Source organism: Schistocerca nitens, chromosome 3 (genome assembly GCF_023898315.1).
Source record: "Schistocerca nitens isolate TAMUIC-IGC-003100 chromosome 3, iqSchNite1.1, whole genome shotgun sequence".
Lineage (NCBI taxonomy): Eukaryota > Metazoa > Arthropoda > Insecta > Orthoptera > Acrididae > Schistocerca > Schistocerca nitens.
Genome location: NC_064616.1, coordinates 85,962,689 through 85,986,760, shown reverse-complemented (window position 1 = coordinate 85,986,760; position 24,072 = coordinate 85,962,689). Strand labels below are relative to the sequence as shown.

Below are 24,072 nucleotides of genomic sequence, written 5' to 3'. Positions count from 1 at the left end.
ATAGTCTCCTGAATGGGAAACACATTTTTCCCAGCAGATGGGCAGTTTCTTGACCCTGTTTTCACAAAATGAATGTGGCTATGACAGCAGCCAGTTGCACACGAACACTTTGACAGTACCATCATCGTCACATCTGTGTTGTCCAGATGCTTCCTTTACTGGTCCAAACAAATGAAAATCAAAGGTGTTAAGTCAGAACTGTAGGGATGAGGTTCTAATATGGTCCAGAACAGTACCTGAATATTTTATTGAGTTTGGACAGCTGTGTAGGGTCGAACATTATCATGAAGCATGAGCACATCACAGATTGGACACGGACTCCTCCTCTGATGTTATGCACGTTTTGTTTAGTTCAAAAGTTGGCAATAGTATGCAGAATTCAAGGTATGACATTCGTGGGGAAATCTATGAGAACTCCTTTACAAGCAAAAAAGATCACGCTGGTTCTTGGGCAATGACAGGGAGCTGCATTCTCAACCGTTTCCCATGCTCGTAAAAACTGACTGAGCCATGCGTACACTTGGGAGCCTTTCTCAGGTTGTTATCCCTGAACCTTCACACATGCCTTTTCGAAATTTTGGATGGTTTTACACCCTCAGTTATCAGGAACTTTATTATAACGCATTGTGCAGCAGATAACAGTATCTCCTCCTCTGACATTCCGATTCTGACTATAGAAACAATGTGACAACATTCTGGCTGTGGAAAACAATCACTGGAAACAAAAGCAACAATGGTTGGATGGTTGTGGGGTTTAAAGGGACCAGACTGCTATGGTCATCAGCCCCTTTTTCCAAAAACTAAAAACACCCACAGAGAATAAAAAATGAACAACAGCAAAGACGGCAGACGATACAGGACAAGAAAGACTCAGACAGAGATCAGACAAAACGAATTAAAATCACACAGAGTGTGACAGTGGTTGGCCGACCATAGAGATAAAAAAAGGAAAGGCAACCACCGAGAAACACACTAAAACTCAGTCTAAAATTGTAGGCCAAAGGTCAGACTCAAAACAAAAAAACATAACACTCAGATTAAGTTATAAAAACCCCCTGCCCGAATGAAACGCAAAACTAAGCCTGCCATAGCAGAGTCATCAGTTAAAAGGGCAGGGAGCGTATCAGGCAGCGCAAACGTCTGCCTAAACACACTAAGAAGTGGAGAGGCCAACAAAATGTGGACCACCGTCAAAGCCGACCCGCATTGACAGAGAGGCGGGTCCATACGCCGCAGTAAATGGCTGTGTGTCAAGCGGGTGTGGCCAATGCGGAGCCGGCAAAGGACTACTGAGTCCCTGCGAGTGGCTCGCAGGGATGACCGCCACACATCCGTTGTCTCCTTGATATGACGGAGTTTGTTTGGTGTGGTCAGATTGTGCCTATCAGCGTCCCACAGCGCGAAAACTTTGTGGCGTAAGATTGCTCGCAAATCAGTCTCTGGGAGGCCAACGTCCAGAGTTGGTGCACTGGTGGCCTGTTTGACCAGGCGGTCAACATGTTCATTGCCCGGGATTCAGACATGACCAGGGGTCCACATAAAGACAACAGAGTGGCCGCAACAGACAAGAGTACGAAGGGACTCCTCTGGACAGCCATTACCAGATAAGAGCGAGTGAAACACTGGTCGATATCGCGTAAACTGCTCAGGGAGTCGCTACAGATAATGAAGGACTCACCTGAGCAGGAGTGGATATACACTAGGGCACGAAAGATGGTGACCAGCTCAGCAGTGTAAACGCTGCAGCCAGCCGGCAATGAAAGTTGTTCGTAATAGTCACCTAGAGTTAGAGCATAACCATCGAACTGTCAGTGTAAACAACGCCAGAGCCCTGATACGTGGCGAGGATGGAATAAAAGCGGTGGCGGAAGGCCTCCGGAGGGACTGAGTCCTTCGGGCCCTGTCCCAATTCGAGCCGAAGGCAAGGGCGGGGCACACACCACGGGGGTGTACGTAGAGGGGCCCGGAAAGGAGGTGGAAGAGGGAAAACCCCAAGCCCGGAGAGAAGCTCTCGGACGCAGACCGCAATCGTACAACCCGACCGAGGCCGACGTTCTGGGAGACGCACGACCGACTGCGGAAACAGGAGACGATAATTAGGATGCCCGGGCAAGCTACAAACATGCGTAGCATAAGCAGCCAGTAAACATTGGCGCCGTAACCGCAGTGGAGGGACACCTGGCTGCACAAGTGTGCTGTCCACAGGGCTGGTCCGGAAAGCACCAGTCGCAAGTCGGATCCCGCTGTGAAGGATTGGGTCTAGGACACGCAACGCAGATGGGGATGCTGAACCGTAAGCCAGGCTCCCATAATCCAGATGGGAATGGATTAACGCCTGGTAGAGTCGTAAGAGGGTAGGGTGATCAGCGCCCCCACTGGTGTGGCCCAAGCATCGCAGAGCATTAAGATGCCGCCAACGCATCTGTTTAAGCTGCCGAATATGTGGGAGCCAAGTCAACCAGGCATAAAAAAAAACACCCAAAATAAGATGGGTCTCCACCAGAGCAAGAAGTTCGCCAGCAAGATAAAGCTGCAGCTCGGGGTGAGATGTTCGTCGCCGGCAGAAATGCATAACGCAGGTCTTGGCAGCCGAAAACTGGAAGCCATGCGCTACAGCCCAAGACTGCGCCTTGTGGATCGCGCCCTGCAGCTGACGTTCAGCAGCTGCAATGCCAATGGAGCTACAGTAGAGGCAGAAGTCGTCAGCATATAAGGAAGCTGAGACAGACGTTCCCACCGCTGCAGCGAGCCCGTTTATTGCAATTAAAAACAGGCAGACAATGAGGACAGATCCCTGTGGTACCCCATTCTCCTGGACTCAGGAGGAACTATGGGAGGCCGCGACTTGCACGCGGAAGGTACAATACAACAGAAAATTACGTAGGAAAATCGGCAGTGGACCCTGAAGACCCCAATCATGAAGTGTAGAGAGGATGTGATGGCGCCATGTCGTATCGTACGCCTTCCGCATGTCAAAAAGACAGTGATGAGGTGCTGACAGTGGGCAAAGGCCGTACGGATGGCTGACTCCATGCTCACCAGATTGTCGGTGGCAGAGCGGCCTTTACAGAACCCACCCTGAGACAGAGCCAGGAGGTCCCGAGAGTACCCAACTCAATCACCGGCTCACCATCCGTTCGAGCAACTTGCAAAGAATGTTTGTGAGGCTAATGGGGTGGTAGCTGTCCACTTCCAAAGGGTCCTTGCCATGTTTCAAAATGGGGATAACAATGCTTTCCCGCCATTGCGACGGAAACTTACCCTCGAACCACAGACGGTTGTAAAGGTCGAGGAGGCGTCGCTGGCAGTCCACTGAAAGGTGTTTCAGCATTTGACAGTGGATGCGATCTGGCCCAGGAGCTGTATCAGGGCAAGCAGCTAGTGCACTGTGAAATTCCCACTCACTGAATGGAACATTGTGGGATTCAGGGTGGTGAGTGCAGAATGAAAGGCTCCGACATTCCATCCGCTCTTTAATGGAGCGGAAGGCCAGTGGGTAATTCACAGATGTGGAACAGAGTAAAATGATCTGCTAAGCGGTCAGCAATTATGTTGGAGTCAGTACAAATTGCCCATTCAGTGAGAGTGCAGGGACAATGACAGGGGTCCGACAGCCATAGAGGCGTCTAATCTTTGCCCATACCTGCGATGGAGAGATATGGAGGGCAATGGTGGAAACATACCATTCCCAGCACTCCTGCTTGCATTGGCGGATAAAGCGGCGGGCCCGCGCGCACAGCCATTTGAAGGCGATGAGGTGTTCTATGGAGGGATGCCGCTTGTGACACTGGAGCTCCCGCCGGCGATCTTTAATCGCCTCAGCGATCTCAGGCGACCACCAAGGCACAGTCCTCCGCCGAGGGGACCCAGAAGAACGGGGAATGGCAGATTCTGCGGCAGTAATGATGCCGGTGGTGACCAAGTGAACCACCGCATCAAAGGCTTCATTAGCAAGAGGTGCAATAGCGGCCATGGAGGAGAACAAGTCCGAGTCAGCCTTATTCATAGCCCATCTGCAAGGGCACCCAGAAGATTGACGCTGTGGCACTGACAGAAAGATCGGAAAGTTGTCACTACTACACAGGTCGCCATGCACACTCCATTGGACAGACGGTAAGAGGCTAGGGCTGCAGATCGAAAGGTCGATGGCAGAGTACGTGCCATGTGCCACACTGAAATGTGTGAAGGCACCATTATTTAAAATGGAAAGGTTCAGCTGTGTCAAGACATTCTCAATGGTGGCGCCTTGACCTGTTGCCACTGACCCACCCCACAGAGGGTTATGGGCGTTGAAGTTGCCCAGTAACAAGAAAGGCGGCGGCAACTGGGCTATCAGCGCAGCCAGTACATGCTGCGGGACATCACCATCCAGTGGAAGACAAAGACTGCAGACGGTAACAGCCCGTGGCGTCCACACCCGAACAGCGACAGCCTCTAAAGGTGTTTGTAGAGGGACAGACTTGCTGTGAAGAGAGTGAAGGACATAGATGCAGATGCCACCAGATACCCTTTCATAAGCTGCCCGGTTCTTATAATAACCCCGATAGCCACGGAGGGCGGGGGTTCGCATCGCTGGAAACCATGTTTCCTGAAGAGCAATGCAGAAGAAAGGGTGAAGGCTGATAAGTTGTCAGAGCTCAGCTAGATGGTGGAAGAAACCGCTGCAGTTCCACTGGAGGATGACATTGTCCATGGCTGAGAAAGGCGTGAAGGGACTGGGGAGGCAGATTATGCCGCTGGGTCACATGCTGCCTTCGATGGAGCACCTGTGCAAGTGCTATCCATTGCGTCTGAGGGACTGGCGAGATCGAGGTCCTCAGCGGATGCAAGAATCTCCACCTCATCCTCAGACGCAGAGCTTGTAGGTAGCAGCGGAGTAGGTGCCACCGCAGGTGCCTTGGTCTTACGGGTCTTGAATGTCGTTTTCTCTCGCTGTTCCTTTGGTTGCCGTTGCTGGGAGGGCTTATTGGAGTCAGTCTCCGGGACTGAAGACGATCGCGAAGCTCAACGACCAGCGACCTGTGGCTTCTTCAGCCACAGGTGGGTGTCTGCTGTGCCGCTGGTAGGAACCTGGGAAGGGAGTGACCCAAGGGATCCCTTTCTAGCGAGAGAAGCCGAAGAAGACTTACGCTTCTCCGGCTTAGAAGTGGGGACTGGTGTCCCCGGTGGTTGAGGGGGTGCTGCTCCTGAGGTAGGTGGTGTGGGAGCAACAGCGAGAGAAGTGGCCCCCATCGTCAAGGGGGCAGGTGAGTTCCTTTGACTCTGAGAGCTGACTGTATCTCATGCAGCTGATGGAGCTGCAGCAGGAGTGACAGTGGAGGCATAAGATGACATCATGCGCACAGGATGAAGCCGTTCAAATTTCCGCTTAGCCTCAGTGTAGGTCAGTCTATCCAGGGTCTTGTATTCCATTATTTTCTGTTCCTTCTATAGGATCTTACAGTCCGGCGTGCAAGGGGAATGGTGTTCTCCACAGTTGACACAGATGGGAGGTGGGGCACATGGAGCATCAGGATGGGATGGTCTACCACAATCGCGACATATGAGGCTGGAAGCACAGCGGGAAGACATATGGCGGAACTTCCAACACTTGAAGCACCGCATCGGGGAAGGGATATATGGCTTGACATCACAATGGTAGACCCATCACCTTGACGTTCTCAGGTAATGTGTCACCCACAAAGGCCAAGATGAAGGCACCAGTGGCAACTTGATGATCCCTCGGACCCCGGTGGACGCGCCGGACGAAATGGGCACCTCGTTGCTCTACGTTGGCGCGAAGCTCTTCATCGGACAGTAAAAGAAGATCTCTGAGGAAAATAATGCCCTGGACCATATTTAAGCTTTTATGCGGGGTGATAGTAACAGAAACATCCCCCAGCTTCATACAAGCGAGCAAGGCTCGTGACTGGGCAGAGGATGCTGTTTTGATTACGACTGACCCTGACTGCATTTTGGACAAGCCCTCCACCTCCCTGAACTTGTCCTCTAAATGTTCTAGAAAGAACTGAGGCTTCACAGACACAAAGGAGTCCCCATCAGCTCTGGTACAGACGAGATACCGGGGCGAATACCTTTCGCTGTCATTCATAGCCTGTCGTTCCTCCCATGGTGTGGCCAGGGAGGGGAACGATTTGGGGTCATACACATTAGCCTTAAAGTGAGCTTTTGAACGCTTAGAGGCTGCTGGTGGCTGGCCACCAGCAAGAGACGATGTGCCACGCTTCATTGCGTGTCATCCACCCTGATGCCACCTACTCCGACCAAGGGCTCTCCCCACGGGCGCCACCCAGCCACAGCAAAGGCCACCTGGCAGGATGGCCGTTGCCGGGAGTCCCGATGCCCCAGGGAGATGTGCATCCACTCCTTGGCATACATGAGGAGTTAACAGCACAGGCATCAGTAGAGAGATCACTGTGTTGTCAGGGGGCTACAACCAACAGGGTACTTGGCAGCCCCACCGCAACGGACTGGCTACCGTGCTGGATATTAGGTGCCATAAAGTCCATGGTCATCGTCTCTGCAAAAAGCAACACTACACAGTGCATAGTGAAAATTGCACCAAGGAACACATCTTCGCCCAAGAGATGGAGAACGAGCGGGACGGCAATGCGACGACGAGAAAGCTGGCTAGAGGTCTTAATGCACGATGGACAAAATGCACCATGTAAGGCGCCCTTCCCCAATTGGCTCGCTCTGCGGAAGAATTTGGAAAGATGGAGGTCAAACCCAAAAGGGGACCATCACATAAAGACCGAAACGTTTGAGACTCCTTTTAGTCACCTCTTACGACAGGCAAGAATACCACGGGCCTATTCTTACCCCCGGACCCGCAGGGGGGAGGCAACAATGAGCAGAGATCACACCACTGTTACAAAGACACGAGGAAAAAAAATCAAGTTTATATTTGATACACCCTCATAACTTACATCAAACTACAGTACATGATGACTATATTGCACAAACATTGGAGATATCTGTCATACTAAAGCCACAAAGACCGTAGGAATAAAGAAACAATTTTTAGAGTTTAGTTCGGAACACAGAATATGTTATTCTGGATAGAAAAGACTAAGAATACAATACTTTTACTGGCAGAAAAATTTTTTTTCTAAAGCTTGAAATCTTCAGAGTTATTAAATAATAATGGTGATAATGTGAGATACTGGAAAACAATGACAGTGACACACTAATCTAGTCTGTGCTGTAAGTCTACAGTAACTGAGCTGTGTACATATGAAAACATTTTTATAGCTGCCTATTAACTACATTTATTCTACTCTGCATAAAGAAACACTTTTGCTATTGAAATAGACTTATCAGATGCTCTTACACGTGGAGCTGATAAATTCATACTGTAAAAAAGTATTGTATTGTAGTGTCACAATAAAATAACAATGTAACAAAATATCAACACTTATGTAACACTCACCATTTTTGTTTGTGACAAGCCCGTATCTTACCCAATACATTCTAGGCTCCCTGTTTTAGTTCTCTATTAGTCATCTCCAGTCCTTTTCCACATTAATAGATAAAAAGCTAGAGCATAAGAGCAATACTTTTGTATATACTCTGGATAAATAACTAATTAGCATTAAGAATGTTATGAAAAGGATAGACTGTTACCCGTCATACAGGCAGAAAGAAATGACTGCTAAGCTTTCGGCCAAAAGGCCTTTTCCTTTAAAAAAAAAAAAAACACACACACACACACACACACACACACACACACACACAAATCATCGCAACAGCATGAGCTGTGCTTGCACAAATGTGTGTGCATGCTTGCGTTGCGTTTTGCCTACTTTAGAAGAAAGCCTTTTGACTGAAAACTCGTATGTTATCAGTCTTTTCGTTGTGCCTGTCTGCAACACCTCATCGCCTTCAAACGGCTGCGTGCACGGGCCCACCGCTTTATCCGCCAATGCAAGCAGGAGTGCTGGGAACGGTATGTTTCCACCATATGATGAGTTGCACTCTATTATTTTCGTAACATTGTCATCGTTCCATCCTCGATTTTCCATTGTTTGATTTTAACTGATTAGAATTTTATGAGTATCACATTAGTGCTATGTTTACTACTCCATTATGTCTCAATTTTTTGGCCCAATTCTGATATGCCTAATTTTATTTATATGTCAAAGCTCTTCTGGTTTCCTCTAGTTTATACAGTTTTACTAGCTGACAATTTCTTTCCTAATAAACTATTTTTATTTTAGAAACATCAGTAAATTTTATGTAATGTTTAAAAATATGGCTGATAATTTCTTTCCTAATAAACTATTTTCATTTTAGAAACATCAGTAAATTTTATGTCATGTTTAAAAATATGATACTTACAGGTGTTATTAATCCAACAACTCCTATTGGTTGTTTTACCACCATTATTTCCTTGGTGCCAACTGGACTTTCTATGATTTCACCCTGTGGAGGTAATTTGAAAGCAAAACATAATGAGCGTTTTTTAAAAACAAATTGATTTCTAATAAATACAAAAATTTAAATCCCATTTTAAAGGGTCCTGAAATATGTTTCCGTTTCTCACAACACAATGAATATAATGGTGACAACAGCTAATGCGTTCACATGTGACATAATGACGAAGATTGTAACTATGAATTAATAAAAATGTGAAGAATTTATATTTAACACAAACAACAAAAGATGTTTTTGATCATAGTCCATACTGGATGCACACAACCACAGATTATACGAAAGAAATTAAATTGCATGTATCCATTCAGTACAAAAACTATTAAGTTTTTAAGACATTGAATCAACTCTTTGCTGTTGCAATAGCTCTTTGCCAAATCAAAAGACTGAAAATTTGTTGCTATACTATAGTCTTTAACTTCATCTGAATCAACTGCAATGACTGTTCAGCGTATCTGAGGGAATGCTGAAAAGTAATACCCCCAAATTTATGTGAAAACTTAAAGATTTTGAAATAAAACATATTTTATTAAAATCCTTCCTCTTTATTCCTCAGGTCTAAATATTTATTTCTCAACTTAGTCACCCTGATGAAAAGCACATTTCTTCCAACAGTTTCTTGAATTTGTCAGTGTAGAATGTTCGACTTGGTCGATGAATCTGCAACCTCACTTCTGCTTGCGCCGTTTCATCACTATCACACTGAAGTCCTCGGAAGGCGTTCCTCAAGTTTTGGAAACAGATGAAAATCAGATGGAGCCATGCTGGGACTCTATGTAGGATAAACAATGACACAGAACACAATGACACAGAACACAAGGACTCAGATTATTGTAGATGTCGCAGATGTGGTCTGGTATTGTCATGTAGAGGGTGCTCCGTGTGAGGAGAAACTCTTTGAATGTAAGACTCACTCACGGCAAACTGTTTATCACACGCTGACACAGTCACATTACACACGATCACATTACATGCTACAATTCACAGCCATCTAGTGACACAGGGATGCAAATGTGTAAACATGAAGAATAAAGATGTAGACTATTAATAGTGTGTTTTATTTAAAAAGCTTTATGAGAAGACCAATATTACCAACATGATCACACAGATCAGCTTACAAACTATAGTTAACATGACTGGGCACACCCAATGTTTTGGGATCACCAGAATTAAATTTAATATTGCTGTACCTTTCCACGTGCTTGAAAGTACATTATTAATGAATCTTGTTAAAAGGTGACAAGTAATGCTGGGTAAATGCATTTAACAGAAAGCGTCCACTTTTCATAACTGTCACAATAACATGAATAACGTGATTCACAACTTACAGATGAGAACGTGAAATGGGAACAGTAGGAGGAAGGGAGAACAGGTGTGGCCTTACAGAGGATCAACTTTTAATATAACCGATAAAACACACACACACACACACACACACACACACACACACACACACAAAATAAACAGTACACAGGTAGGCAAGTCACACAGATGATGATGATATTATTCTCATTATTATTAATAATATCTCCCCAGCACTTTAGGGATGAAGCCCAATAATTCACAAAATTTCAAAACTGGTGTGACACTGATTTCAGTGTTGGTGAGTATGGTGGACATGTCCAGCAAAAGTGAGGCTGCCCTGATGTCAGTATATAATGGCCATTGCCAAGACAAGCTGAACAGAAAATAGTATGCTACAAACTTCACAGGAACACCTTCTTTGATGTGGCTAGCATTAATTCCACTATGTATGTGTGGCGGATATGGATGACTGCAGTTTGTTGTTCGCCACCTCCAATCATACAGTTTCCTACTGGTGCACGATTCTTCTGTCAGATAATGAGATGATGGCATGCAATGGGATGGTACATCAACGTAGACCACCACCCTGACATGCTTCTTTGGTTGCTGTCAGTTGTGCCATTTGCCTGCATGCCCAGGTGTTCAGATATCCAGCAAAAGACCACCACCTTGACTTAGTGCTGGACTGCTGTCACCGATGAGCTGAATTAACTGGTCTACTGAGTACATTTGGTTGACCACTTGTAGCACACTGAGTGAGTCACAACAGATGAGAAACCATGTAATGCAATGACTGAACTCACCCCAGGACCTTTATAATGCCATACAACTCTGCATCGTAATTTGTAAACTGTTCCAGAAGGCACAATTGGAAAACAGTTGAACAATCAAGGGTATTCCCTTGCTGGGATCCATTGTTATAAACAACAATAAAACTGTGGTATGTACATACTTAAAACTGAAGAAAATATCAATTTCACCAAACATAATCTGGAGTACAAGTTTTCTTGTACTTTGTCAGGCTAAAGATCACTTTGGACCTCTGAAGACTTCAAGGTCACAATTTGTTCCATCCCTGGCTGTGTATTTGGAGGGCTGGCATATTCAGATCCACAATATGGTTGGTAGCACATATCCTGAATGGCTTGGTCATGGGGAAAGGTGGGGGGGGAGGGGGCTGCCCTGAACAGCTGCTCCAAGTTTGGGGTGGAATGCTGCACTAAATGCCAATCACTGAGGAACTGCTCAGATTTCCAGGCCCTGTTGAGCCACAAGGAGGTGTTGTCAAATGCATAGTGGTGGTTCACCAGTTTCTGCATAGACTCTGAAATGGGTTGGTGAGTTGATCTGAAAGGCTCCAGTCGATACTGTAATGCCCTCATGGCAGACATCTTGAAGACGAAAATAAGGGCTGATCTATAAACCACACTGCCATAATCTCACCCTAACCTGACAAATCCCCTACAAAACTGCAGGAGATAGCACCTGTCAGCTCTCCATACCTTTCCACTGAGGCATTTTAAAATATTCAATGATTTGAAGCTCTTTATTCACAGGCTATTCAGGAGAGGTAGCCAGATTAATTTTGAATCATGTAGTAGACTCAAAAAGTGTACATTACCCTCAAAAATTAAAACAGTGGCCCCAATTGTGAGCTCTGTGGGTGAAAACTGCGATGAGCACATAGTTTACACAAGTAGTCTTCTGAAGTGAGAACTGAAAACCAGTTTTACCGGCACAAGTTTCCAGCATCCTTATGGTCATCTGAAGTTGCCTGTAAGATTGGAGGAAGAATAAGAGATCTGCAAAGAAAGAACTTTTAACTGGGCTTCTGACTGTAGAGGAGCACGGTCTCTGCCCACTTTCCATAACTGAATTAATATTACTTCCTTCCAAGTGACAGGGTACGATCCATCAAACCAGCTCTGACTGAAACATGTTGTTGTTGTGGTCTTCAGTCCTGAGACTGGTTTGATGCAGCTCTCCATGCTACTCTATCCTGTGAAAGCTTCTTCATCTCCCAGTACTTACTGCAACCTACATCCTTCTGAATCTGCTTAGTGTATTCATCTCTTGGTCTCCCTATACGATTTTTACCCTCCACACTGCCCTCCAATGCTAAATTTGTGATCCCTTGATGCCTCAGAACATGTCCTACCAACCGGTCCCTTCTTCTTGTCAAGTTGTGCCACAAACTCCTCTTCTCCCCAATCCTATTCAATACCTCCTCATTAGTTACGTGATCTACCCATCTAATCTTCAGCATTCTTCTGTAGCACCACATTTCGAAAGCTTCTATTCTCTTCTTGTCCAAACTAGTTATCGTCCATGTTTCACTTCCATACATGGCTACACTGCATACAAATACTTTCAGAAACGACTTCCTGACACTTAAATCTATACTCGATGTTAACAAATTTCTCTTCTTCAGAAACGATTTCCTTGCCATTGCCAGTCTACATTTTATATCCTCTCTGCTTCGACCATCATCAGTTATTTTGCTCCCAAAAATAGCAAAACTCATTTACTACTTTAAGCATCTCATTCCCTAATCTAATACCCTCAGCATCACCCAGCTTAATTTGACTACATTCCATTATCCTTGGTTTTCTTTTGTTGATGTTCATCTTATATTCACCTTTCAAGACACTCTCCATTCCATTCAGCTGCTCTTCCAGGTCCTTTGCTGTCTCTGACAGAATTACAATGTCATTGGCAAACCTCAAAGTTTTTATTTCTTCTCCATGGATTTTAATTCCTACTCCGAATTTTTCTTTTGTTTCCTTAATTTTTCTTTTGTTTCCTTTACTGCTTTCTCAATATACAGATTGAATAACATCGGGGAGAGGCTACAACCCTGTCTCACTCCCTTACCAACCACTGCTTCCCTTTCATGTCCCTCGACTCTTATAACTGCCATCTGGTTTCTGTACAAATTGTAAATAGCCTTTCGCTCCTTGTATTTTACCCCTGCCACCTTCAGAATTTGAAAGAGAGTATTCCAGTCAATATCGTCAAAAGCTTTCGCTAAGTCTACAAATGCTAGAAACGTAGGTTTGCCTTTTCTTAATCTTTCTTCTAAGATAAGTTGTAAGGTTGGTATTGCCTCACGTGTTCCAACATTTCTACGAAATCCAAACTGATCTTCCCCGAGGTCCGCTTCTACCAGTTTTTCCATTCGTCTGTAAAGAATTCGCGTTAGTATTTTGCAGCTGTGACTTATTAAACTGATAGTTCGGTAATTTTCACATCTGTCAACACCTGCTTTCTTTGGGATTGGAATTACTATATTCTTCTTGAAGTCTGAGGGTATTTCGCCAGTCTCATACATCTTGCTCACCAGATGGTAGAGTTTTGTCATGACTGGCTCTCCCAAGGCTGTCAGTAGTTCTAAAAGAATGTTGTCTACTCCCGGGGCCTTGTTTCGACTCAGGTCTTTCAGTGCTCTGTCAAACTCTTCACGCAGTATCTTATCTCCCATTTCGTCTTCATCTACATCCTCTTCCATTTCCATAATATTGTCCTCAAGTACATCGCCCTTGTATAAACCCTCTATATACTCCTTCCACCTTTCTGCCTTCCTTTCTTTGCTTAGAACTGGGTTGCCATCTGAGCTCTTGATATTCATACAAGTGGTTCTCTTCTCTCCACAGGTCTCTTTAATTTTCCTGTAGGCAGTATCTATCTTACCCCTCATGAGATAAGCCTCTACATCCTTACATTTGTCTTGTAGCCATCGTTGCTTAGCCATTTTGCACTTCCTGTCACTCACTTTTGAGACGTTTGTATTCCTTTTTGCCTGCTTCATTTACTGCATTTTTATATTTTCTCATTTCATCAATTAAATTCAATATTTCTTGTTACCCAAGGATTTCTATTAGCCCTCGTCTTTTTACCTACTTGGTCGTCTGCTGCCTTCACTACTTCATCACTCAGAGCTACCCATTCTTCTTCTACTGTATTTCTTTCCCCCATTCCTGTCAATTGTTCCCTTATGCTCTCCATGAAACTCTCTACAACCTCCGGTTTAGTCAGTTTATCCAGGTCCCATCTCCTTAAATTAGCACCTTTTTGTAGTTTCTTCAGTTTTAATCTACAGTTCATAACCAATAGATTGTGGTCAGAGTCCACATCTGCCCCTGGAAATGTCTTACAATTTAAGACCTGGTTCCTAAATCTCTGTCTTACCATTATATAATCTATCTGATACCTTTTAGTATCTCCAGGATTCTTCCATGTATACAACCTCCTTTTATGATTCTTGAACCAAGTGTTAGCTATGATTAAGTTATGCTCTGTGCAAAATTCTACCAGGCGACTTCCTCTTTCATTCCTTACCCCCATTCCATATTCACCTACTACATTTCCTTTTCTTCCTTTTCCTACTATCGAATTCCAGTCACCCATGACTATTAAATTTTCGTCTCCCTTCACTACCTGAATAATTTCTTTTATCTCATCATACATTTCATCTATTTCTTCATCATCTGCAGAGCTAGCTGGCATCTAAACTTGTACTACTGTAGTAGGCGTGGGCTTTGTGTCTATCTTGGCCACAATAATGCGTTCACTATGCTGTTTGTAGTAGCTAACCAGCACTCCTATTGTTTTTATTCATTACTAAACCTACTCCTGCATTACCCCTATTTGATTTTGTATTTATAACCCTGTATTCACCTGACCAAAAGTCTTGTTCCTCCTGCCACCGAACTTCACTAATTCCCACTATATCTAACTTTAACCTATCCATTTCCCTTTTTAAATTTTCTAACCTACCTGCCACGCCAGTTTTCTTTCTCCTGATAACGACGTCTCCCTGCCCGGAGATCCGAATGGGGGACTATTTTACCTCTGGAATATTTTACCCAAGAGGACGTCATCATCATTTGATCATACAGTAAAGCTGCATGCCCTCGGGAAAAATTACAGCTGTAGTTTCCCCTTGCTTTCAGCCGTTTGCAGTACCAGCACAGCAAGGCCGTTTTGGTTAATGTTACAAGGCCAGATCAGTCAATCATCCAGACTGTTGCCCCTGCAACTACTGAAAAGGCTGCTGCCCCTCCTCAGGAACCACACGTTTGTCTGGCCTCTCAACAGATACCCCTCCATTGTGGTTGCACCTACGGTACGGCCATCTGTATCGCTGAGGCACGCAAGCCTCCCCACCAACGGCAAGGTCCATGGTTCATGATAGGAGCTTTTTTTTTTGTGGTTTTAGGGCGCACAACTACAATGGTCACTAGCACCCAGACTAAATTATGAATGCACTGCGAGGCACAATGTTAAAACAGCAACTAAGAAGGACAACACTATAAAAGGCAGATTAACAGGCAAGGGATTAAAAGAAAACAGCATAATCAAATGTCCTTAGACAGGTTTGTCAAGTGAATAAAACGAAGAACGCGAGCAACTACTCCTGGGTCATCCGCTAAAATTTCATCCAGAGTACATGGCAGGCCAAGATCAATGCGCAGTGTATTAAAATTTGGACAGGACCTTAAAATGTGGCGTACCGTCAGCACTTGCCCACATGGGCAGAACGGCGCCGACGCACCCGTCAGCAGATGGCGGTGGCTGAACCGGCAGTGTCCAATCCATAACTGGGCCAAAACGACCTCCTCCCGCCGAGAAGGGCGTGAAAAGGTCGTCCGAGCCGTGGGAAGAGGCTTCAAGGCCCGAAGCTTGTTTTCAGTGAGTGTAGACCAATCAGCATGCCACAGCGATAAAATGCGCTGACAAATGACCCTGCTAAAATCAGATGAAGGCACACAACAAGAATCTGTCCGAGGCTGGAGGACCGCAGCCTTGGCCGCGGCATCTGCAGCTTCATTCCCAAGGATACCGACATGGCCAGGAACCCACATAAAGGTAACCGGAGAACCGTCGTCCGACAGCTGCTGAAGAGAGCGTCGGATCCGGTGCACGAAAGGGTGAACCAGATACGGATCACTGAGGCTCTGGATGGCGCTCAGGGAATCAGAGCAGATGACATAAGCAGAAAGTCAGTGGCGGCGGATGTAAAGAACAGCCTGACAGAGGGCAAATAGTTCAGCTGTGAAGACCGAACAATGGCCATGGAGCTAGTATTTGAAACTGTGTGCCCCGGAAATAAAAGAACACCCGACACCGTCATTGGTCTTAGAGTCTTATGTATAAATGGAGATCGTATTAATGAACTTCAAATGAAGTTCAACACACTGTGAGTGGTATACCGAAGCTGGGGCAACCACCGTTGGGAGCGAGCTGAGGTCAAGGTGAACGCGAACCTGAGCCTGGAGCCAAGGTGGCGTTTGGCTCTCACCCACTCTAAAGGTTGCAGGGAGTGACAGATCAAGGTGCTGAAGGAGGCGACGAAAGCGAACTCCAGGGGATGATAGGAGCTTGTCTTCAGCTCCAGGCCACGGATGACGAGCACAGAATAATGAATCTGATTTGGTCCTGCAGCAGATTCTCTGGCTACAGGAAAAGCCAGTTACAATTCCCACATGGAGAGTGAAAGATTGTAGACCATCTCATTACATGGGAGGAAGCAGAAGTGACTCATCTCCACAGTCCCATGGAAAATCTGAAACTGAGAATTATGTCCAGACGATGCAGTAACAGTAAAAAGTGTCCAATTAAAACCTGAGCCATGTCTTTAGGCGCATACACCATGACTATTTCTCAACCAGGCTGTAAGGAGAGGTGCACTGCCATTGTCTGAAATCCGCCTTATTGATTCCCAAACTCGTGCAGTGACGTCACTCAGAATCCTCAATACGAGGAACCCATGAGGTGCCACAAGGAACATAAGGAAAGACAATTAAAAGGGGCACAGAGGTATCATGAAGTCAAAATAGTAGAACAGTAAACATTGTGGCAAGGTATGTTCACAGAGAATAGAAGGTAAGGATACAGTAAAAAGTAAATATCAGTACAGAAAAGGGAAATAGGAAGTGAAAACAAATTATATTAGAATTAAAAATATAAATAATGTTTAATAAATACTTAATCCAAAATTGTGTCTAGAAATAGAAGGAAAGGGAAGGATGATGGACTGACAAAAGTTGATTCCAGGAAGGTGCTTATATGAAAGGCTGTATTGGGGTGCAAGTTTCCAGCTGCCAGATGCATGGAGACTGATGCCAGAGAGGAAGATAAAAATGGCCTTTGTGGCATTCTCTCTTCGGCCATGTTGAGGAGAATCAGTTTACTTATTATTTAAAAATGAATACAAACAGTCAGAACTGCAATAAACTTTTTTATGTAAGGTTACCAGTTTTTGACTGTTCTAGACCATATTCAGACCCACATCATCATGATAGATAGTGGCTGTGAATGGAGCAAGCACTATATCTCCATGAATGCTAACAGAATGCTCAGCGACTGGATACTGGATGTTGCTAATGTGGACAGTTGGTCTGTGTTTATTCACATCTTCTGCTAGTTCAGTCGTGGTCATCCTTACATAGAATGCTGTGCCACGAACACATCAGACATCAGTTAATACATGTAGTCTTGCATGTGGTAGATCTAGAGTCTTTTCTCCTTGGGTCCATGAGACCTCTCCCTCTTTTTTTCCATTCCCAAAACTATCTACCCTTTACTGACTTCCAAACATTTTCTTCTTTTTCACTCGTGAAGAAAAAACCCGTGGTTCCACAAGCTGGAAGTGCTATTTATTTCCTTAATCATTCATTCATTCATTCACTCACTCATTCTACTATTTGTATTGGGTGTTGTACCTCATACTAACTCCACTGGTGAGATTTTGGGTCTCTTGAGGTGCAGAGGCTGTGGCAGCTGCAAACCAGTGCATATCAAGGAAATTTTCTGGCAAAATTTCTTCAGTTCTTTTGTGACGATCCACAAATCATAACCATTTATCGCACAAACTTTACAAAAGAGATTCTCAGACCAAGGTACTACATCTAATGCAGAATATTTAGCACAAATAGAATTAATGTAATGCAAGTTCTTAACTTTATAGAGCAGAAAATATATGGAACTTTTGATAGTTTAAAAGTATAATATGCGTACACTGTTCGCAAGCCAGGCCACTGTTTTCACTAAGAGTACTATTTTCACCAGCATGTTGTCTGACGATAAAGGTGCCCTCACATGCACAATATTTATTGTGCAACAATATTGTGTCAATATATTTCGTGGGACTGTAGGGTCCAAAAAATGGCACATTATTATTGTGCAATTTTTATGATCAGAAAGCGTCAGTTTGTACTCTGCCTCCATAGTAAACATATCGGTGCTTGATAATGTAGAACTCATGTATCACAACTGCAGTCACGTCGTGCTGCATAGAGAACGGTAAGAGGAAGCGGTGATGGATGAAAAAGTGGGTTGAAAGACATTATACACACAGCCATAACTAATATTCTTAGAGAACGTGCAGTAGAGCCAGATAACTACTGGAGTAATTTAAGGATGAACGAAGAATCATTCATTTAAGGAACTGGTGAACTTCATTACACCTTGTTACACAGAAAAGATATTGTTCATATACTCATCAGATTTCGCTTTCCACAATGCTGTAAGCAATCTATAAACCTGAAAAGATAAAGATAAATTATTGTAGATGATTGATAGGTAGTGCTTTTATCTAATCCTGCAATAAAAAGTTCAAGCTTCTGAAATGAACAAATAAGCAGTTGCAGTGTTATTTATCTACACACAAACACTTTCATCGAATATTTCTATGGCTAATTACTGAGTAAGTATTAAATACGCAATGAAACTACTGGACCCATTGCATTTCAACAGACGATTTCTTTCATCTGTCTTTCCCATGTGTTCATATTCATATGGAGTCACTGTATCAGTTGTTTATACATTCACAAATCATAAGTCTTGGCAGGAATGTGTATTGTGCAATATCACCCTTACAAAGTTACACAGTATATAAACAGAACATCAATATTTTTAAAGCTCTGCAGTCTTCTTGCACAAACACCAAGATCACTCTCAGATGGTCAATATTACTGCAAAATACTCAGTATGGCACAGTAAATATACAGCGTGTGAGGAACCCTTAAGAAGGAGTATCTTCGAAGTATGTCATAGAAACTTATCTGTAGTAAATAGAATATTAATACTGTCACAGGTGAAAAATCTCCACCAATACAGCACAGTGAAGAGTAATTTCGAATGTGCCACACCTAACAAACCACACACTATTGTGGAGTACGTAAATCTCACAAGCCAAAGGTGAAAAAGTGTACACTTTAGTGCAAATGGACATGGTATACTTGTACATAAACAGTCAAGTGGTAAGTGTTAGCATCAACATGCAAAAGGTTTAGTATAAGAAATTCATTGAGGTTTCTAATTTTAAGCAGGTCACTAAGCCAAGGTACGTATAAAAACATTTCTGAACAATTTCAATGAATGATTAGGCAAATAGACTGTCTCTGTGAGGCAAATATCTATGAGATATTACAAGAAAATTTCTTTGTGCATAAAATTACACACCAGCAATAACTACCTGATTATGGGTAGGTAAAAAGACAGCTGCTGCATGCTGATATGCTTAAGGAGGTTAATTAAAATTTTAGGTAGGTACCCCTTGACTTACCACTCCAGTGTACTACTACAATGACTTGTGGTGCAAGTGACTGAAATTTCCTATACCCACTCTGACAATGCACCTACCTATGTATCACAATCCTTACATCTACTTCTTGTAGAACATGGCATCCATGCAGTATATTTATATACCTATATATCGTCTCTTCCAAATAACTGAAAATTAATTAAAAATATATGGTTGTCAAAATGTTTAAGAAGTATACCAAAATGTAACAAGGCAGCCATTTTATGTTTCAGAACATGACATCAAAGAATAAAAGTGATTTAACTGTGTTGTCTGAGAGCTTAAAATGAAGTAGACTGTGTGGCAAAAAGTGTCTACACATCCAATGCTGTTTGTTCCTAGGGCATCAGTCATTTAACTAATGAAAAGTAAAAAATTCATTTTGCCTCCCTTACATTTCAAATTCACAATAAAATTGCTAAGAATGCACTCTGGCAAATAGTTCCTGTGCTTAAAAATACACACACACGCACACGCACACACACAAATCCAGAGCATGACGACATACAGAACAAATCCTTGTGCCGAGATAAGTGTTGTGTTGCCCTGGTACACTGGCCTACCTGAAAGGTATTTCTGATCAGTTTAGCAAATGCTTTTGGGCAAACTAGCTGTATCTTTCACAAATGCAATATACATGAGTTAAAATACAAACAAAGATATAACAATGTTCCCATTATTCATGGGCAGATGGTGCACACAACTTTCTTTCCTTAGGGCAGCTGATGATTATAACAGAAAAGGAATCCATCCTCAGATTAAAACAAAAAGAATTGCCAAATCAAACATGGGCAGTTTCTCATCATTTGTGAACCCTCCCACAGACAAACAGTACAGTTAATACTGGACTGTTACAATCCAACACACTTTGTAGCTCTACAACCTCCAGGCACCACTAATGACAACCCTGTATCTCCGAATCCAGGATGAGTTCTTTCCCAATATTTCATGTTCACAAGTAGGAGGTCATCTTGCATTTATGGAATGATGTGGAGTTTTTTTTTTTCTTTACCGAATGGAACCTCAAGCTCCCATTAAGCTGTAACTCTACACTCTGCCATGCCTACCACTTAGACCTCGAACGTATGTATGCTCATTGAGCATTGTTGCACAATAGCAAAAAGTGTCTGTTGCAGCAAAAATTTTTTATCAGTTGTTTGACTTTGGAGACCCCACTTATAAACTGTGTAGTAAATTGTGTAATGGATTGTGGTGTGAAACAACATGCTTCAACATCAAATTTTTCAACAGGATGCAGGTGTTACTATGACACAAGTTTCAAAATAATGATTGTTCAGCATTCAGAAGCAACAAACAGTTGTGTGGCCTTGTGGAAGCATGGAATCAAAGAAGGCAATGCTCAGAGGTGGTGAGAGGACAAAAGATGTCTGAAAAATGTAAAGTTGATTACGAAAACTTTCAGTGGCCCCATAGAGTGGGCGTTTCAAAAATACTGAAATGGAGAAACTTAACGAAGGAATGGCAGTACCCCGCAATATCATACGAGATAAGGCACGTGAACTGGCACAAGAACAGTGTCCTATTTAAAGCCAGCCCTGGGTGGTGTACAAGGCTGACTTGACGAAATGGGCTTGTGCTGCAACATTGAAAATCCCGTGTCTTTCAGCAACATATGTGGAGAAGCTTGTCAAGTATCAGTGACACATTATAATACTGAGAAAGGAATGTGCCTAATTTTTAGGGCAAGTCAGAAACACTGATGAAACTACTCTTTACCTTGACGTGCAATCCAGTACAACATTTGAAGAGAAAGGCATTAAAAGAGTACTGGTTCACATTACATGCAATGAGAAATCATGAATCGCTGTGCTGTTGTGCATGCTTGGCGATGGAACAAAGATGCGAGCCTGTATCATTCTCAGTCATAGAACTATGCCACAGCAAAATCTGTTGCCTGCTGTCTTTTTTTTTTTCTTTTTCTTTTTTTTGTTATGGAAAAGGATGGATGACAACGGAGTTGGTTACAGACTGGCTTCCTATAGTCTGGAGCAGGGGGCCAGGTGCTCTTTTAAAGAACTGTGGGATTTTTATCTTTGATGCTTTCAAGGGGCATCTGACACCAGCAGTGAAGGCAGAAATCCTGAAGTTAAACACACATCTTGTTGCCATTCCAGGAGCCACGACTTTGCAATTACAAGTGTTAGATGTGGAAGTGAATAAGCCATTTAACAACCATCTGAAGCAGCTGTAAATCAATTTATTACTTCAAGATGGCCAAGCCCTGATTCCTATTGGGAAGCTGATGAAGCATTTAGTATCTCTAATTGCTGAATGGATCCAGACAGCTTGGACATGCATACCCAGTGCATCAGTTGCGAATGGCTTTAAGAAGTGCTGTGTAATAAATGCATCAGATGGGAGTTGAAATGATTTACTAGGGAAGAAATACAAGATCACCATGACAGTGGCAGTGACAAGTATAATTCATATGCAAATGTAGACAGAATACAATTCTGTAATTCTGAGTGATAACATTCACTAAAAGTTGCACTGAACAAGAGGTGGAGCAGCTTGTACTACAGTCTCATCAGAAGAAACATGTTCAATAGGTGTACTACACGGGCTACTGGAGTAGTACTTAATTGCAAGAAGGAATGTTAACAGTATGTAAGTTTTGAATGTCAAAATACAATGTCAATAATTAGTCATTTAAATAACTCACCTAATAGTTGTTCTTTGTAGGTTACTAGTCTTTTCACCTTGTGTCCATGTGACCTCTTCCTCTTTTTTCCATTCCTGAAACTATTTACCCTTTCCTGACTTCCAAATTTTTTCTTCTTTTTCTTGCTCATTCTTGGAGGTGAAAGATTTTGATATGTATATGCAAGATAAAACTTCTCAATTGTGTCATTATAAGTATGGTATCAATGTATTAAATTGGTTATCTTTGTACTGCCTTTTTTAATTATGCCTACCATGCCATATCTTCACGTACACTAAGTACACTGGTGTACAAAACTTAAGAACAGACGTAATTTTTGGAAGATATGTCACTGCCAAGTAACACGGCTCAATGAAACTTTGACTAATATATGAAGAACTGCTACACTATAGTAGAGAAGGTACCTGAATGAAATATGCAATGAGATGAACAGAAATGATGCTTTTATTCGAAGACGCTAACTACACTGAAGTTGTCACGATTCATGATGGTACCCTGCACATTAAAAATGATGTGACATGGTTCTTAATAGGGTGTGTGATCAACACGGACGGCAATGTACGCTCTATAACGTGCTCCCACACTTGCAATAGGGTTGACAAGGCGTTGTTGGTTGGTTGGAAAGAGATGAAACTGCGAGGTCATCGATCCATTGTTCCCTATAGAACAATTACCCAAGGGAAAGAAGAAAACAAAGAAGACATATGGCACAATAACAGGACAAAGGAAGAATCTAAAGAATGACAGAAGGAAACCAAACACTACAATGGACAAAACAGGACAATAAAACCACAGAGAGGTGCAAGAAACAGGGAGAGGAAATTAAAAACAAGAAAGCAGTTTACCATGGCTGGCTGACCATGAGAATAAAAAAGAAGAAGCCAGCCACTCTGCAACACATTAAAACCTCCACCCTAAAAGCACTTGGACATGCGCTAGAACTTAGATCAAATGATAAAACCCATCCTCACAAAAAAAAACGTAAAACTAAAGCTGCTGTTGAGATACTGTCATCCAACACCGAAGGTAGGGTGTTGGGAAAGTTAAAAGCCCACTGCAGAGTGGCTAAAAGTGGGCAGTACAGCAAGAGGTGGACAATTGTTATTTGGGAGCCACAGCGACACCGAGGTGGGTCCTCACGACAGAGGAGGTACCCATGTGTGAGCCACATATGGCCAATGCAGAGTCGACAAAGGACAACTGATTCCCTGTGAGAAGCCCACAAGGAAGACTTGCGCACATTCACAGTCTCCTTAATGACATGCAGTTTGTTGAGCACACTGTTATGCCATTCCGTCTCCCAAAGCAGAAAAACCTTACTGCATAAGACAGAACACATGTCAGTTTCACAGATGCCCATCTCCAGGAGCGGTTTCTGCATAGCTTCTTTGGCCAGCGTGTCAGCAAGTTCATCGCTTGGGATTCAGATGTGTCCTGCGGTCCACACAAACACTAATGAACGACTGGACCATTCCAGGGCAGAGATGGACCCCTGTATGTTCGCTACCAAAGGATGACGAGGGTAGCACTGGTCGATAGCTTGTAAGCTGCTCAGGGAGTCAGAACAGAGAAGAAACAACTCACCAGAACAGGAACGGTTGTACTGAAGTGCACAAGATATGGCCACAAGCTCTGCAGTAACTACACTGCAGCCAGCAGGCAAGGAATGCTGTTCAACATGGCCTCTGTGGAGGCAGGCGAAGCCACCATTACCATCAGCCATCGAGCCATCGGTGTAAACAGCTTTAGAGGCCCAGAATATGCCAAGAATCGAGAAAAAGTGACAGCGGAGAGTGGCAGGGTTAACTGAGTCCTTAGGGCCATGCAAAAGGTCCAGACAAAGCTTCAGCCAAGGTGTACACCTTGGAGGTGTACGTGAATGGACCTCAAGTAGAGGTGGTAAAGGGAAGGACTACAGTTCAGAGAGAAGGGATCGCACACGAACTGCAATCGCGAGCCCTGGCCTGGGCCACTGATGTGAGAGATGAACTGCTGTGGTGCGAAAAGGAGACTATAGCTTACATGCTCAGGAGAACTATGAATGTGTGCAACATAACTGGCGAGC

At 43.6% G+C, this 24,072-nt stretch overlaps 1 protein-coding gene across 2 annotated transcripts in view; it reads right to left on the bottom strand.

Moving 5' to 3' along the window:
• LOC126248057 (succinate-semialdehyde dehydrogenase, mitochondrial) overlaps positions 1–24,072 on the bottom strand; it is a 217,182-nt gene that overhangs the window by 101,358 nt on the left and 91,752 nt on the right. For both annotated transcript variants that reach the window (XM_049948694.1, XM_049948695.1), the window contains exon 4: positions 8,341–8,424. In XM_049948694.1, coding sequence (XP_049804651.1) covers positions 8,341–8,424 — 84 coding nt within the window. The remainder of the gene's footprint in view (positions 1–8,340; positions 8,425–24,072) is intronic.